This window comes from Panulirus ornatus, chromosome 3 (genome assembly GCF_036320965.1).
Source record: "Panulirus ornatus isolate Po-2019 chromosome 3, ASM3632096v1, whole genome shotgun sequence".
Lineage (NCBI taxonomy): Eukaryota > Metazoa > Arthropoda > Malacostraca > Decapoda > Palinuridae > Panulirus > Panulirus ornatus.
Window position 1 is genome coordinate 16,543,458 of NC_092226.1, and position 17,904 is coordinate 16,561,361.

General features: G+C 40.7%; 3 protein-coding genes across 8 annotated transcripts in view; 1 reads left to right on the forward strand and 2 right to left on the reverse strand.

The window, feature by feature from the left end:
• The window catches only part of LOC139760788 (zinc finger HIT domain-containing protein 2), a 79,854-nt gene that overhangs the window by 38,797 nt on the left and 23,153 nt on the right, over positions 1 to 17,904 (forward strand). The window contains exon 7 of one of the 3 annotated variants that reach the window (XR_011715408.1): positions 16,426 to 16,538. The exons of the other annotated variants lie outside the window; for them this stretch is intronic. The gene's annotated coding sequence lies outside the window, so the exon portion shown is untranslated. The remainder of the gene's footprint in view (positions 1 to 16,425; positions 16,539 to 17,904) is intronic. 3 annotated transcript variants of the gene reach the window in all.
• Positions 4,246 to 6,520, reverse strand: LOC139759725 (uncharacterized). Of its 2 annotated transcripts, none has more exons than XM_071682132.1 (3): positions 6,020 to 6,520; positions 5,433 to 5,643; positions 4,246 to 5,133 (listed from the first exon to the last, which is right to left on the reverse strand). In XM_071682132.1, the coding sequence occupies exons 1-3, from the start codon at positions 6,112 to 6,114 to the stop codon at positions 4,957 to 4,959; spliced, it is 483 nt and encodes a 160-aa protein (XP_071538233.1). In that variant the 5' UTR covers positions 6,115 to 6,520; the 3' UTR covers positions 4,246 to 4,956. The 2 variants fall into 2 exon arrangements, with proteins under 2 accessions (XP_071538233.1, XP_071538226.1); XM_071682125.1 differs by having other exon boundaries at positions 5,427 to 5,643.
• Positions 7,729 to 17,904, reverse strand: part of LOC139760803 (uncharacterized) — a 29,324-nt gene continuing 19,148 nt past the window's right edge. The window contains exons 3-6 of one of the 3 annotated variants that reach the window (XM_071684436.1): positions 17,306 to 17,407; positions 10,143 to 10,340; positions 9,556 to 9,766; positions 7,729 to 9,256 (exon numbers count right to left, since the gene is read on the reverse strand). In XM_071684436.1, the coding sequence (XP_071540537.1) occupies positions 9,080 to 9,256; positions 9,556 to 9,766; positions 10,143 to 10,340; positions 17,306 to 17,407 (688 nt within the window). In that variant the 3' untranslated portion in view covers positions 7,729 to 9,079. Of the gene's footprint in view, positions 9,257 to 9,549; positions 9,767 to 10,142; positions 10,341 to 17,305; positions 17,408 to 17,904 lie in introns of all 3 variants that reach the window. The other 2 variants (XM_071684427.1, XM_071684446.1) reach the window with 2 other exon arrangements.

Consider the following 17,904-nt stretch of genomic DNA (forward strand, 5'->3'; position numbering starts at 1 on the left):
ACCCTGTTATATGCTCTTTTATGATATACAGATGCCACATACAAATCCCTTTGCTTCTCAAAGTATTTTTCGCACACATTTTTCAAAGCAAACACCTGATCCATACATCATCCACTACTCCCAAGATCACATTGCTCCTTCCCAGTCTGCTCCTCTGTACATACCTTCACCCTTTCAATAATATGAATAATATCTTCCATATATTATTCTTGCCTGCACTTATACTGTGTTGCTGCCTTTTATACATAATATGACTATATGTTTGTTTGTACATTGATGTACAGTAGTGATGTTACTAGATTCTGCTTGCTCAAGGTTACACAGCAAGTGAAAAGTCACTTTGATGAGGTTGCATCATTAGGAGTACACTCTTGTCAGAGAACTTCTCACTCCGAAGGGGTCTACATTTCCCTGCTATTGGAAGTACCACAGCCTTGGGCTGCAGGAGCCTTTAGAAAGGATATTACATAGAAATTGGTCTTAGGGTGATTATACATGAATGTAGTATTGTAAATCATAAAGGTGGATGGCATGTTTGTAGTTTCACTTGAGTTGTGTCTCCCCTCTTCCTTTTAATCTTTAAGTGTATAGGTAGGCCATAGACAGGAGGAGTTACACTAGAGGTATAGAGTGAAACAGATTCACTATAGTATAAAAGTGGCCACATTGTTTTTGAACTGTGGGGAGTACTAGCCTGGTGGTGAAGGTCAACCAGTCACCTAAGGTGATGTTTTCAGTGGGCAGGTATCTCCCACATCTCAATTATAGAGAGAGGAGAAAGTCCAGTTCATTCTCTTTTCACAGAGCTGGGATGCTGAGAGTGACTTGTAGAAGATACTCCCAAGTCACATTGGGTGGGTTAATTCATTGGCTTATGGTAACTGTTAAGTCCCATACCTCGAACAGTATAGCAGTGTGATGTTTAGGGACATGGACTGCCCCAGTTGGTTAAAATGATTTAAGCAGTCCCTTGCAGGCCAAAGATCTTTCTTAGAACATGTATGTATGTGTGATTAGTATTTCTGTTACGAGAGGAAATTTTATATTTTTGTTGCCCCATGTACCATGTTTTTACAATTATGTGTGCATAGACACACACCCCGCAGGCTAAACTAGGTGTGTGTGTGTGTGTGTGTGTGTGTGTCTGTGTGTGTGTGTTTGTGTGTGTGTCTGTGTGTGTGTGTGTGTCCATGCATGTGTAATTGCCTATCTGTACTGTAAGGGGAGTGTAAAACTCATGGAGCCCTTTCTCTTGAGCGTTTTCTACTATCAAGCAATTTAAATTTTTGTACACTCTCTGCATTAAGCATGTGCTCATTCATTTGAGTTTGTGTGCATTTTATTTTTTTAGGTGGGTTAGGGAAGAGCATTTTTCTTGAGTACATTTGGTTTGGGATAGACTAATCTAATATTTCTTTCTGAGGAAGCTGGTTGCCTTTCCACCGCAGCCCAAGTGGGAGATTTAAAAAATTATAGGCCTTTTACAAATAGTTTCCTTGGGGTTTAGCTCCTCAAAGGCTCATATAAAATTTTCTTTACTTACAGCCTTGGGTTCTGTGAGGAGATATAATGAATTACACTTTATATCCAGACACAGATCTTCTCTTTGATGACAATCTCTTTGGAACTCTTAAATTTAGTAATAGCTCTATTGTTGTCCATTGCTATAGGACTTCATGAAGAGATCATCATGCCTTATGGCCAGTTAATCACTTAAGAGAACTTTTGGACCGTATCCAATTTTACTGTTGGAACCATTTATTTGTGCATCCTGGATCTTTGAAACCCCTTTCAGCAAGGAATATTCTACAGTACATGGATTAAGAAACATATTGAGGAAGTTGGCCAGTACCATGCCTCTAACGTAGCCTTCTCCAGAAATATTTCTGTGGAGAAAATAAAAAAAAATGGGTCTTTGGGACTCATCTACCACCTTATCAGATGGAGCCTGAGTTTAGACATTGTGTTTCTTCCCAGTGTGGTTATAGGGATTCTTCCTTGAGGAAAGACAGATTCCAGTTTGTATCCAAATCACGTTTAAAGGTATTTATGTTTGCTTTGCTTTTCATCTTATCTGAAAAATTTTCTCAGAATCCTCCCTCTTCATGTGCATATGCTTTTTTCACATGTGGTACATTCTTACAGGAAATACTACAGAGGAAAGAAATGTAGGTTTTGAATATTAAAAAGAATTTTGAGGTAATATCTCAGGTATTTTTTTCCTGGTTACTTTTTTTTTTTTAATCCTTTCTCTCTACCATCTGTGATTTTCTTTTGGGTTAAAGGTCCATGATTTGTATATTTTGACCTGTAGCAGCTGGATTTGAGTAGGTCTATAACATCATCTCTGTGGCCATCTCTGATTGTCTGAGGGTGGACACAAAATGAGCAAGCTAAAACCATGGTTGAGTGGTACCAGAAATACTGAGGGTTGGAAGGTCCTAATCTGATTTTTCTTAGAGACATTCTTGAGAATCTCTCTCATACTTGCAGGACACAACCTTGGAGAGAAAAGGTTTAACTTTTAAAACCTACATTTCTCCCTTTTTTAATTTTCCTGACCTTGATTTTTTGTTTCATAGTGTATGTTTGCTGCATTCATTTTATGTGTATTTCATGTAGTCAAGCCATTGTCTGGTATTGAAATTTATTTAACTTTGAAACAAACATGAAGATTCCCTGATTTTTTCGAACTTTGGTTGTGGATAGTTCATACTGTGGAAATAGTTAATGTTATGGAGATGATTGGATATGCTACACTGCTTGACTAAGGAAAATTGTATACACAATTAGATTAGGACATTTTTGTAATTACACAAGGTACTGCTGAAGGAATAAGTCAAGATGTAATGCACTTAGAACTAAGCAGCATGGATCATTTGACACAGTTAGGACCAGATACAGACAATCAATCACTTGTCACCATCAAGTCCAAGCATAAAATGAATCACATGGCACATGGACCACACACACCCCTTGTGATTACCTAGTTGAACTACATGGAGAGGTAGTTTTACACTCATGGAGCCCCATCTCTCAAATATTCTCTAACAAGTAGTACCGAGTTTCTGTATGGTGCTTGCATTAATAACCATGTCTTCAGTCAGAGAATTCCATTCTTTAACCAAATTTATGTTATAGAAGGGGATAAGAGTGAGTGCTCAAATTACAGAGGTATAAGTTTGTTGAGTATTCCTGGTAAATTATATGGGAGGGTATTGATTGAGAGGGTGAAGGCATGTACAGAGCATCAGATTGGGGAAGAGCAGTGCGGTTTCAGAAGTGGTAGAGGATGTGTGGATCAGGTGTTTGCTTTGAAGAATGTATGTGAGAAATACTTAGAAAAGCAAATGGATTTGTATGTAGCATTTATGGATCTGGAGAAGGCATATGATAGAGTTGATAGAGATGCTCTGTGGAAGATATTAAGAATATATGGTGTGGGAGGCAAGTTGTTAGAAGCAGTGAAAAGTTTTTATCGAGGATGTAAGGCATGTGTACGTGTAGGAAGAGAGGAAAGTGATTGGTTCTCAGTGAATGTAGGTTTGCGGCAGGGGTGTGTGATGTCTCCATGGTTGTTTAATTTGTTTATGGATGGGGTTGTTAGGGAGGTAAATGCAAGAGTCCTGGAAAGAGGGGCAAGTATGAAGTCTGTTGGGGATGAGAGAGCTTGGGAAGTGAGTCAGTTGTTGTTCGCTGATGATACAGCGCTGGTGGCTGATTCATGTGAGAAACTGCAGAAACTGGTGACTGAGTTTGGTAAAGTGTGTGGAAGAAGAAAGTTAAGAGTAAATGTGAATAAGAGCAAGGTTATTAGGTACAGTAGGGGTGAGGGTCAAGTCAATTGGGAGGTGAGTTTGAATGGAGAAAAACTGGAGGAAGTGAAGTGTTTTAGATATCTGGGAGTGGATCTGTCAGCGGATGGAACCATGGAAGCGGAAGTGGATCATAGGGTGGGGGAGGGGGCGAAAATTTTGGGAGCCTTGAAAAATGTGTGGAAGTCGAGAACATTATCTCGAAAGCAAAAATGGGTATGTTTGAAGGAATAGTGGTTCCAACAATGTTGTATGGTTGCGAGGCGTGGGCTATGGATAGAGATGTGCGCAGGAGGATGGATGTGCTGGAAATGAGATGTTTGAGGAAAATGTGTGGTGTGAGGTGGTTTGATCGAGTAAGTAACGTAAGGGTAAGAGAGATGTGTGGAAATAAAAAGAGCGGTGGTTGAGAGAGCAGAAGAGGCACTTCCTCACATTTTTTTCATACAAGTAGTACTGAGTTTCTGTATGGTGTTTGCATTAATAACCACATCTTCACTTCAGTCAGAGAATTCCATTCTTTAACCAAATTTATGTTATAGAAGCACTTCCTCACATTTTTTTCTGGCTAAATTGATTTCATGTCTTCTGGTTGTTCCATCCCTACATCTCTTGAAGAACTGTACACATTAAGATCTGTTTGAAGAGGGATTCATTGAGTATCAAAGGTTGACTTAGACTATCAAGTGAAAGTTTGTAGATGGGCCGTAGTATTAGCCCATTAAATTCTCTATCTAAAAAGGCAAAAGTGTGTAGCATGATTTTATTTATTTTCTATTTATTATAAATTACCCAAGGATCCCTTTCTGAAATGGTCCTAATATTACCCATGACCCTTTTTCCAGGGGCTCTTACAGCTCAAAGGCTATGCTACCCTTAGTAGCAGGGTCTGGATGGACTTTGAAGCAAGTTCTTTGATGAGACTGTACTCTTTTTTGTCAACTGATGATATAGCCCCACCAAAGGTGACTTTTCAGTCACCTTGTAACCTAGTGCAAGTAGACTCCAGTAGCATTGTACTGATTGACAGACCTGAATATAAACTGTATTGTTACTCCTGAGTACACCCATGATTCTTAATGATAAATATTTTTGTATCTAGTGTGGGGAATTTGTAAATAAAACTTATGGACTAAAAGTACTATGTATCAACATCCACTTGATCTGGAGGCTGCAGCATAGGCTTATGAGGGATGGGGGTTTTATGGTGGAAGTCATATTTGGTGTATTTTGAAATGAATTTGAGAAAATCTTGCTTCATACAACCATAGCTGGTGAGAGGGAAGCCTGAGTAGAGCATCTGTGTCTTTTGGTAGATCTGAAAGGAAATTATAGATTATTTATAAATCTTCTTTATATATGCAGTACATATAGAGAGATATGAATATTACTCTTATTTCATATTACCATAACTTCCAGTAAAGCTCTCCTCTTTTATCATTATATACTGTAATATAGGAATAAAATACATTAACTGTTTGATAGGATCAGATTACATAAATCTGATGCTTGTACATTACTCTGTCTACTGTCAATTCCAGTACATAGATTGCATGTGCAATAAGATGTCAAACAGAAAGTGGTGGTAATATTACAAACTCCCACACTGACCAGTACCATGCCGATTTGGATGCGTCCACCGTTGAGGATGGTTGGTAATGTTCCCTTTCGCTCCCTTCGCTTCACTTTGGCTTTGGCCATCTCATACTTGATAAAAGCCAAGGAAGGTTCACTAGGGCTCTGCAGGCATGGCCGTAGCCCAAGTTGGTTCTGGGAGATATACAATGCCTCCATCAGGGACTCGCCACCCACCACCACTGAACCTAAGCTGCATTAATGAGGGCAGTTAGTGCTAACAAGAGAGGAACTTATGGAGAATTATTCAGGAGGGTGAATTTTGAAGAGTTATTAGTGTCTTAATACTTAATGACCATGTAAGATTGCAATTTGTGGTGAATTTTTATGAATTATTTAGTTCAGCATTCAGTAACTCCTAATATATTATTGACTGGTGAAGTTAAGAATACAAATTTTATTTATGCACATTTATCACTAACAGATAAAGTAAAGAATAAAGATTTTATTTACCATTTGCTCATAACTAATAAATGTAAGTGTTGTATCATCTTATTAATATTATAAGCAATACAAATTGCATGTGTGAAATTTGTAACTAAAGGTAGAAATTGCAGCCCATACGCAACCTTTGAGCAGAATTAGTGACAACAAGAATGATGAAGCGATGGGCAGGTGTAAGTGAAAGCAGTGGCAGCAGCTCCCTTTCTGTGATGAAAGGCATCTGAACCGGTGAACACAAGCACCGGTGCCAGTATGGCCTGCCTTTGATACAGCTCTGCAGTGTGTCCAAGCTTGGCTTTGACTCACGCCCACTGCGATTACTCCTGCCAAGATACTCACATGAGTCTGCTTGTAAGGTGATTAGTAAAGATGAATGGCTTTATGATACAGTATATTTACTATATTTTTTTCGTACTTGATTGCCTTTTCCCACATCAGCATGGTAGGTCAAGGAACAGATGAAGAAAGGCCACATCCATTCTCTACCGGTAATGTGCAATGCACTGAAACAAAAGCTCCACATCCACAACCAGGCCCCACAGATCTGTCCATGGTTTAGCCCAGATGCTTCACACACCTTGGTTCAGTCCATTGATAAAACATTGATCCAAGTATATCACATTCCAGTTTACTCTATCCCCTGCACACCTTTCCACCCCCTGCATTTTCAGCTCCTGATAACTCAAAAGTCTTTTTCACTCCATCCCTCCATGTTCGACTTGGTCTCCCTGTTCTTGTTCCCTCCACACATATACCCTCTTCGTCAATCTTTCCTTACTCACTCTCTTCATATGCTCAAACCATTTCAGCACACCCTTTTCAGCTCTCTGAACCATGCTCTTCTTATTACCATTTATCTCTCTTAACCTTTCATTTGTTAATCAAACTATGTCACATGACATGCTGTTCTTAAACATTTCATTACCAACACATCCACCCTTCTCTGCACAGCCATATCAATAGCCCATGCCTCACAGTATTGATACTATACCTTCAAACGTAACTATTTTTGCTCTCCCAGATAACATTCTTTCCACACATTCTTCCCAAAACCGTCTCACCCTCACCCACCCTATGACTCACTTCTGCCTCCATGGGTCCCTGGCACCCAGCTCTTAATGTATTTCCTTTAGCGTTTCATGAATTGCTCCCTCAAAGTCCTCCAGTTTGCTTTAAATAGCTCACTAAAACTTTCAGAAATTCATTTGTCCATAACGTTTTTCTCCTGAGATGGTTTGTCCCACGAACTTTGGGAGAATACCCAGGATCCGGAGAGGTTTAAGGTGCTTTTGGTGAGGAAAATACCTCTTCCCACCTCACATACCACCTGTTCAGCAGTTTTAACCAACTGCTTGCTCTGAGTCCATCCCTTTACCGATCATGTACATACCTCCGTCCCACAAGCAGTCTCACTGGCCGTCTCATGACAATATTCCTAGATGCTGCAGATGCTTAACCTTTTCTGCTGTGTTTAGGATGTAGTCAGTGTGTGTATGGTGAATTACATTCCTTTTTTTAACATTTTGCATTGTTATTGATATACTGACTGTGCCTACTAAATATTTAACGTGCCTTCAATGTGATAAATTTCAATATATTCCCCCCCCCAAAAAAAATGTATCAACTGTTTTGCCTTAATATATAATTGGGAGGTGAGTTTGAATGGAGAAAAACTGGAGGAAGTGAAGTGTTTTAGATATCTGGGAGTGGATCTGGCAGCGGATGGAACCATGGAAGCGGAAGTGGATCATAGGGTGGGGGAGGGGGCGAAAAATTCTGGGAGCCTTGAAGAATGTGTGGAAGTCGAGAACATTATCTCGGAAAGCAAAAATGGGTATGTTTGAAGGAATAGTGGTCCCAACAATGTTGTATGGTTGCGAGGCGTGGGCTATGGATAGAGTTGTGCGCAGGAGGATGGATGTGCTGGAAATGAGATGTTTGAGGACAATGTGTGGTGTGAGGTGGTTTGATCGAGTAAGTAACGTAAGGGTAAGAGAGATGTGTGGAAATAAAAGAGCGTGGTTGAGAGAGCAGAAGAGGGTGTTTTGAAATGGTTTGGGCACATGGAGAGAATGAGTGAGGAAAGATTGACCAAGAGGATATATGTGTCGGAGGTGGAGGGAACGAGGAGAAGAGGGAGACCAAATTGGAGGTGGAAAGATGGAGTGAAAAAGATTTTGTGTGATCGGGGCCTGAACCTGCAGGAGGGTGAAAGGAGGGCAAGGAATAGAGTGAATTGGAGCGATGTGGTATACAGGGGTTGACGTGCTGTCAGTGGATTGAATCAAGGCATGTGAAGCGTCTGGGGTAAACCATGGAAAGCTGTGTAGGTATGTATATTTGCGTGTGTGGACGTGTGTATGTACATGTGTATGGGGGGGGGGTTGGGCCATTTCTTTCGTCTGTTTCCTTGCGCTACCTCGCAAACGCGGGAGACAGCGACAAAGTATAAAAAAAAAAAAAAAAAAAGAAGCACTTCCTCACATTTTTTTCATACAAGTAGTACTGAGTTTCTGTATGGTGTTTGCATTAATAACCACATCTTCAGTCAGAGAATTCCATTCTTTAACCAAATTTATGTTATAGAAGCACTTCCTCACATTTTTTTCTGGCTAAATTGATTTCATGTCTTCTGGTTGTTCCATCCCTACATCTCTTGAAGAACTGTACACATTAAGATCTGTTTGAAGAGGGATTCATTGAGTATCAAAGGTTGACTTAGACTATCAAGTGAAAGTTTGTAGATGGGCCGTAGTATTAGCCCATTAAATTCTCTATCTAAAAAGGCAAAAGTGTGTAGCATGATTTTATTTATTTTCTATTTATTATAAATTACCCAAGGATCCCTTTCTGAAATGGTCCTAATATTACCCATGACCCTTTTTCCAGGGGCTCTTACAGCTCAAAGGCTATGCTACCCTTAGTAGCAGGGTCTGGATGGACTTTGAAGCAAGTTCTTTGATGAGACTGTACTCTTTTTTGTCAACTGATGATATAGCCCCACCAAAGGTGACTTTTCAGTCACCTTGTAACCTAGTGCAAGTAGACTCCAGTAGCATTGTACTGATTGACAGACCTGAATATAAACTGTATTGTTACTCCTGAGTACACCCATGATTCTTAATGATAAATATTTTTGTATCTAGTGTGGGGAATTTGTAAATAAAACTTATGGACTAAAAGTACTATGTATCAACATCCACTTGATCTGGAGGCTGCAGCATAGGCTTATGAGGGACGGGGGTTTTATGGTGGAAGTCATATTTGGTGTATTTTGAAATGAATTTGAGAAAATCTTGCTTCATACAACCATAGCTGGTGAGAGGGAAGCCTGAGTAGAGCATCTGTGTCTTTTGGTAGATCTGAAAGGAAATTATAGATTATTTATAAATCTTCTTTATATATGCAGTACATATAGAGAGATATGAATATTACTCTTATTTCATATTACCATAACTTCCAGTAAAGCTCTCCTCTTTTATCATTATATACTGTAATATAGGAATAAAATACATTAACTGTTTGATAGGATCAGATTACATAAATCTGATGCTTGTACATTACTCTGTCTACTGTCAATTCCAGTACATAGATTGCATGTGCAATAAGATGTCAAACAGAAAGTGGTGGTAATATTACAAACTCCCACACTGACCAGTACCATGCCGATTTGGATGCGTCCACCGTTGAGGATGGTTGGTAATGTTCCCTTTCGCTCCCTTCGCTTCACTTTGGCTTTGGCCATCTCATACTTGATAAAAGCCAAGGAAGGTTCACTAGGGCTCTGCAGGCATGGCCGTAGCCCAAGTTGGTTCTGGGAGATATACAATGCCTCCATCAGGGACTCGCCACCCACCACCACTGAACCTAAGCTGCATTAATGAGGGCAGTTAGTGCTAACAAGAGAGGAACTTATGGAGAATTATTCAGGAGGGTGAATTTTGAAGAGTTATTAGTGTCTTAATACTTAATGACCATGTAAGATTGCAATTTGTGGTGAATTTTTATGAATTATTTAGTTCAGCATTCAGTAACTCCTAATATATTATTGACTGGTGAAGTTAAGAATACAAATTTTATTTATGCACATTTATCACTAACAGATAAAGTAAAGAATAAAGATTTTATTTACCATTTGCTCATAACTAATAAATGTAAGTGTTGTATCATCTTATTAATATTATAAGCAATACAAATTGCATGTGTGAAATTTGTAACTAAAGGTAGAAATTGCAGCCCATACGCAACCTTTGAGCAGAATTAGTGACAACAAGAATGATGAAGCGATGGGCAGGTGTAAGTGAAAGCAGTGGCAGCAGCTCCCTTTCTGTGATGAAAGGCATCTGAACCGGTGAACACAAGCACCGGTGCCAGTATGGCCTGCCTTTGATACAGCTCTGCAGTGTGTCCAAGCTTGGCTTTGACTCACGCCCACTGCGATTACTCCTGCCAAGATACTCACATGAGTCTGCTTGTAAGGTGATTAGTAAAGATGAATGGCTTTATGATACAGTATATTTACTATATTTTTTTCGTACTTGATTGCCTTTTCCCACATCAGCATGGTAGGTCAAGGAACAGATGAAGAAAGGCCACATCCATTCTCTACCGGTAATGTGCAATGCACTGAAACAAAAGCTCCACATCCACAACCAGGCCCCACAGATCTGTCCATGGTTTAGCCCAGATGCTTCACACACCTTGGTTCAGTCCATTGATAAAACATTGATCCAAGTATATCACATTCCAGTTTACTCTATCCCCTGCACACCTTTCCACCCCCTGCATTTTCAGCTCCTGATAACTCAAAAGTCTTTTTCACTCCATCCCTCCATGTTCGACTTGGTCTCCCTGTTCTTGTTCCCTCCACACATATACCCTCTTCGTCAATCTTTCCTTACTCACTCTCTTCATATGCTCAAACCATTTCAGCACACCCTTTTCAGCTCTCTGAACCATGCTCTTCTTATTACCATTTATCTCTCTTAACCTTTCATTTGTTAATCAAACTATGTCACATGACATGCTGTTCTTAAACATTTCATTACCAACACATCCACCCTTCTCTGCACAGCCATATCAATAGCCCATGCCTCACAGTATTGATAGGACTACTATACCTTCAAACATAACCATTTTTGCTCTCCCAGATAACATTCTTTCCACACATTCTTCCCAAAACCGTCTCACCCTCAACCACCCTATGACTCACTTCTGCCTCCATGGGTCCCTGGCACCCAGCTCTTAATGTATTTCCTTTAGCGTTTCATGAATTGCTCCCTCAAAGTCCTCCAGTTTGCTTTAATTAGCTCAATAAAACTTTCAGAAATTCATTTGTCCATAACGTTTTTCTCCTGAGATGGTTTGTCCCACGAACTTTGGGAGAATACCCAGGATCCGGAGAGGTTTAAGGTGCTTTTGGTGAGGAAAATACCTCTTCCCACCTCACATACCACCTGTTCAGCAGTTTTAACCAACTGCTTGCTCTGAGTCCATCCCTTTACCGATCATGTACATACCTCCGTCCCACAAGCAGTCTCACTGGCCGTCTCATGACAATATTCCTAGATGCTGCAGATGCTTAACCTTTTCTGCTGTGTTTAGGATGTAGTCAGTGTGTGTATGGTGAATTACATTCCTTTTTTTAACATTTTGCATTGTTATTGATATACTGACTGTGCCTACTAAATATTTAACGTGCCTTCAATGTGGTAAATTTCAATATATTCCCCCCCCCAAAAAAAAATGTATCAACTGTTTTGCCTTAATATATAATTGGGAGGTGAGTTTGAATGGAGAAAAACTGGAGGAAGTGAAGTGTTTTAGATATCTGGGAGTGGATCTGGCAGCGGATGGAACCATGGAAGCGGAAGTGGATCATAGGGTGGGGGAGGGGGCAAAAATTCTGGGAGCCTTGAAGAATGTGTGGAAGTCGAGAACATTATCTCGGAAAGCAAAAATGGGTATGTTTGAAGGAATAGTGGTCCCAACAATGTTGTATGGTTGCGAGGCGTGGGCTATGGATAGAGTTGTGCGCAGGAGGATGGATGTGCTGGAAATGAGATGTTTGAGGACAATGTGTGGTGTGAGGTGGTTTGATCGAGTAAGTAATGTAAGGGTAAGAGAGATGTGTGGAAATAGAAAGAGCGTGGTTGAGAGAGCAGAAGAGGGTGTTTTGAAATGGTTTGGGCACATGAAGAGAATGAGTGAGGAAAGATTGACCAAGAGGATATATGTGTCGGAGGTGGAGGGAACGAGGAGAAGAAGGAGACCAAATTGGAGGTGGAAAGATGGAGTGAAAAAGATTTTGTGTGATCGGGGCCTGAACATGCAGGAGGGTGAAAGGAAGGCAAGAAATAGAGTGAATTGGAGCGATGTGGTATACCGGGGTTGACGTGCTGTCAGTGGATTGAATCAAGGCATGTGAAGCGTCTGGGGTAAACCATGGAAAGCTGTGTAGGTATGTATATTTGCGTGTGTGGACGTATGTTTATACATGTGTATGGGGGTGGGTTGGGCCATTTCTTTCGTCTGTTTCCTTGCGCTACCTCGCAAACACGGGAGACAGCGACAAAGCAAAAAAAAAAAAAAAAATATATATATATATATATATATATATATATATATATATATATATATATATATATATATATATATATTTATTTATTTATTTATTTATTTTGCTTTGTCGCTGTCTCCCGCGTTTGCGAGGTAGCACAAGGAAACAGACGAAAGAAATGGCCCAACCCACCCCCATACACATGTATATACATACACGTCCACACACGCAAATATACATACCTATACATCTCAATGTACACATATATATACACACACAGACACATACATATATACCCATGCACACAATTCACACTGTCTGCCTTTATTCATTCCCATCGCCACCTCGCCACACTTGGAATACCATCCCCCTCCCCCCTCATGTGTGCGAGGTAGCGCTAGGAAAAGACAACAAAGGCCCCATTCGTTCACACTCAGTCTCTAGCTGTCATGCAATAATGCCCGAAACCACAGCTCCCTTTCCACATCCTGGCCCCACACAACTTTCCATGGTTTACCCTAGACGCTTCACATGCCCTGATTCAATCCACTGACAGCACGTCAACCCCGGTATACCACATCGATCCAATTCACTCTATTCCTTGCCCGCCTTTCACCCTCCTGCATGTTCAGGCACCGATCACTCAAAATCTTTTTCACTCCATCTTTCCACCTCCAATTTGGTCTCCCACTTCTCCTCGTTCCCTCCACCTCCGACACATATATCCTCTTGGTCAATCTTTCCTCACTCATTCTCTCCATGTGCCCAAACCATTTCAAAGCACCCTCTTCTGCTCTCTCAACCACGCTCTTTTTATTTCCACACATCTCTCTTACCCTTACATTACTTACTCGATCAAACCACCTCACACCACACATTGTCCTCAAACATCTCATTTCCAGCACATCCACCAGTGAAAAGTTTTTATCGAGGATGTAAGGCATGTGTACGTGTAGGAAGAGAGGAAAGTGATTGGTTCTCAGTGAATGTAGGTTTGTGGCAGGGGTGTGTGATGTCTCCATGGTTGTTTAATTTGTTTATGGATGGGGTTGTTAGGGAGGTGAATGCAAGAGTTTTGGAAAGAGGGGCAAGTATGAAGTCTGTTGGGGATGAGAGAGCTTGGGAAGTGAGTCAGTTGTTGTTCGCTGATGATACAGCGCTGGTGGCTGATTCATGTGAGAAACTGCAGAAGCTGGTGACTGAGTTTGGTAAAGTGTGTGAAAGAAGAAAGTTAAGAGTAAATGTGAATAAGAGCAAGGTTATTAGGTACAGTAGGGTTGAGGGTCAAGTCAATTGGGAGGTGAGTTTGAATGGAGAAAAACTGGAGGAAGTGAAGTGTTTTAGATATCTGGGAGTGGATCTGGCAGCGGATGGAACCATGGAAGCAGAAGTGGATCATAGGGTGGGGGAGGGGGCGAAAATTCTGGGGGCCTTGAAGAATGTGTGGAAGTCGAGAACATTATCTCGGAAAGCAAAAATGGGTATGTATGAAGGAATAGTGGTTCCAACAATGTTGTATGGTTGCGAGGCGTGGGCTATGGATAGAGTTGTGCGCAGGAGGATGGATGTGCTGGAAATGAGATGTTTGAGGACAATGTGTGGTGTGAGGTGGTTTGATCAAGTGAGTAACGTAAGGGTAAGAGAGATGTGTGGAAATAAAAAGAGCGTGGTTGAGAGAGCAGAAGAGGGTGTTTTGAAGTGGTTTGGGCACATGGAGAGAATGAGTGAGGAAAGATTGACCAAGAGGATATATGTGTCGGAGGTGGAGGGAACAAGGAGAAGAGGGAGACCAAATTGGAGGTGGAAAGATGGAGTGAAAAAGATTTTGTGTGATCGGGGCCTGAACATGCAGGAGGGTGAAAGGAGGGCAAGGAATAGAGTGAATTGGAGCGATGTGGTATACCGGGGTTGACGTGCTGTCAGTGGATTGAATCAAGGCATGTGAAGCGTCTGGGGTAAGCCATGGAAAGCTGTGTAGGTATGTATATTTGCGTGTGTGGACGTATGTATATACATGTGTATGGGGGGGGGGTTGGGCCATTTCTTTCGTCTGTTTCCTTGCGCTACCTCGCAAACGCGGGAGACAGCGACAAAGTATAATATATATATATATATATATATATATATATATATATATATATATATATATATATATATATATATATATATATATATATCTTTCTTTTCTTTCATATTATTCGCCATCTCTCGCGTTAGCGAGATAGCGTTAAGAGCAGAGGACTGAGCCTTTGAGGGAAATCCTTACTTGGCCCCCTTCTCTGCTCCTTCTTTTGGAAAATTAAAAAACGAGAGGGGAGGATTTCCAGCCCCCCGCTCCCTCCCCTTTTAGTCGCCTTCAACAACACAGGGACTACGTGGGAAGTATTCTTTCTCCCCTATTCCCATGGATATATATATATATATATATATATATATATATATATATATATATATATATATATATATATATATATATATATATAAAGAGAGAGAGAGATAGTAAATATCAGCTTAGTTTCCTTATAAAATTGTCAGGTGAATTGATATTCAACTGCAACACTGCCAGGAGTACGATGCATACCCGTTAACGGCTTGATATAATTATACATTTTACTAAGTAGTCATGTTGTGATTCCAAGAATATGTGTTCCGCTTTCCATGTGAAACTACATACATTATATGTATAATTCATATACAGTACTTATATAAAGCTATATACATTTTCTTTGTTGCCTGGGCTGTGCAAAAATGATGTTCCATATACCGAGGAATTGTGATGGTAACTGGCTGGCAACTGAGCTGAAAAGCATGTAGGCGAAGAGCTTAATTACTTAGAGAATTCGATGTGATAACATACCCAAGTACTATCAAGTGATACTTCTATTTGTTCGTTCGGGAAGTTTCAGACCAATCTGTTAGAAATATTGTTATCATGGATACAAAAAAAGAAAAAAATAGTTTTACTGGCCCATGATATCAAGAAGGAATTAGCTTCCGCTCTGGATTTTCTGACGAACTTTTTCCTGGAGGAGTTAAATGCAAGAGGTCGATTTGGTATTTTTCTAGCTTTTTTTTTTTTTTACCATAATGTAGAAATCGGGAATCACCTTTGTATAGTTGTGGTGGCGGAGGATCACTCGTGTCTTCTGTAAAGGATAATTTTCAATGTAACTCGTCATTACCATACTGCTTTCCTGGACGAGCATTTAACCTTCTTCCTTCATGCTGGTATCCTCTCGAAGCTCAGGGGACAAACAAACACTGGAGAGAAAAGTGAGTTTTGAAGAAGGAAAAACTTTCTCTCAGGGGCACACTGTCCCGGTAACAAATTTCTAGGTTGTACTCTGGGTTTTCCCGTCTCTCCAAAAATGCGTTATCTAGACCATTGATAACCCTGTCATAGCGACCTTCGTGTTCTGAGAATTACTAGCGGCCGGTCCGGAACAGTGCAGTGTGATGTTAAGGCCGAGTTGAGGTAGAGGGGTGGATCTGGAATGAGCTGTAAGCCACAACAGCTGAACGGGGAGTAACCAGTTACCGAGATGTGAGTTTACTATTCTTCATGACTCACTTTTTTTCTTCAGAATTCCATTCCCTGTCTTTACTATTCAATGTAGTCATTTTGTTTTGATATTTTCTTGCCGTTCAGTTATTGTCGAAGTTGATATACACATTGTAGGGAAAGGTAATTGTACTGACTATAGAGGCATTTTCTGATAGACCTCTCATCCCTCACGCTCAATTAGCAAGTTTCACTTACTTCCACTTTACATATCTTCTAGTTCTTTACTCACTCCTCAGAAACCAGTCTTTTGAAGCTCCTCAGTCGGTATTATCATATCGTTTCTTTTGGTATTCATTCTGCTGTCCTTTCAATGCGCACATCACAATTAACTAAACTTGTCATTTTTTTTTCCTTAACTTTCACCCGTGTTATATATTTTACTACTAGAATTTCCTTGATATTCGCAGCGCAAGCTAAGAAGTGCAAGACTTAGCCATTCGTGCACAATGACACACAAACAGAACAATCATCTTGCAAGCTGCATGAAGACGAGGATGACAAAACATCAGTTAAGAAGCAGGTGTGTATTTACTTGTATAAGATGACCGGCGGTTATGAACAGCAAATTGATATGTGCCGAGGGAGCTCACCCCTTCCTGAGCTCCGTCTCCCCCGTCTTAAACAACTACTAATCTCTGTAGTAACCTCCCGCTCCCCCTTGTGTGTGTTGATGGCGGTGTAAGTCGTGAGTTGAAAGGGAAGAGGTGAGCAGGGGAGGAAGAGATTGAGGGTCGCAAGGGATGAAATAAACGGTAATGATTGGGGAAGTCTTGGCCTCAGGGAAAGATATTTTATCTTAAATACTCATTAATTTTAATAGCTAATAAGTTCTAGAAACAATTATGTATATATAAGGCTCCTGATGGTGTATCATACTCAAGTGGAGTGTAATAGCAAATTAAGAGGTGTTGCGTGTCGGTATATCATCATCCACAGCCAGGATTTATTGTGGTGGAAAAGAGTGTGGTGTGGCAAGATGATTATACAGATGATTGGTATATAGAGTGTCACTGTTGGTATATACTGGCAGAGAGAGTGTCCAACAGTCGGTAGATGGATGGTGGTGACTGAAACGTCGTCATTCACTGGAAGCCATTATGATCATGATGGATATGACCTGACCTCAGGTGTCAGGTGAGGGTAGGCCCTGTGCAAGATTAGATGTGACCGATGAGGTGCCATGTGATGATGGACTCTGTGGTAAGGCCGAGAATGACCCCTGGGTTGGCAGGTGAGGTGTGGGTGTGACTAATGGCTACGTTGCAGTGTGTGCAGTAGCTCACCCACCTGGCCGACGGAGTGAGGGGTGTACACAGATGTCGCAGCACTAGAGGACAAGCGGCGACGCACTCTGTCTCAACCGCTGCTTCCTCTTCACTTGCGTCCACCCTGCGTCACAGACAGTGTAAGATACTTCCCCCCGCCATTTACTCACTGTTTTCATACAAAAGAAAAATTCCTATCAACCAAAGTGAGAAGTTTACGATAATCGTCTTATTTGGTATATCAGTTGATGACCGTATAATAATGATGATTTTTATTGATGACCTAATACTCACCGTCACTGCACGGACAGACTGTGTACTGACCACCTCCAGATCTCTGTTGTGTTGCAGAACAACTACAGCTGCTTGTAGTGTAATGAAAAGTTTTCCTTGTTCGCTTGGTTACTGCATGATTAACGCAGGTAAATCTAATCTCCGGTGTTTAACGAACAATTGGGATTTGGGTACCATAGATCTACACTAACTGTTGTCTCTGGAGTGGTGGGAACTGGCTAACCTGGGCAGTTGTTACGTGGTCATTGTGATAAGGTTTTAAATCTAATTTTGAAATATTATGGGGAGTCATTAAGTAGTAAACTATGGGAAGTCATTAACTTATAG

Excerpts from the sequence above, each read along its gene's own strand:
- LOC139759725 (XM_071682125.1), bottom strand. The coding sequence starts at position 6,114 with ATGCCTTTCATCACAGAAAGGGAGCTGCTGCCACTGCTTTCACTTACA. Across the intron at positions 5,644-6,019 it reads GTCACTAATTCTGCTCAAAG|CTTAGGTTCAGTGGTGGTGG; the intron begins GTTGCGTATGGG and ends TCATTAATGCAG. Across the intron at positions 5,134-5,426 it reads TCCAAATCGGCATGGTACTG|ATCTACCAAAAGACACAGAT; the intron begins GTCAGTGTGGGA and ends ATTTCCTTTCAG.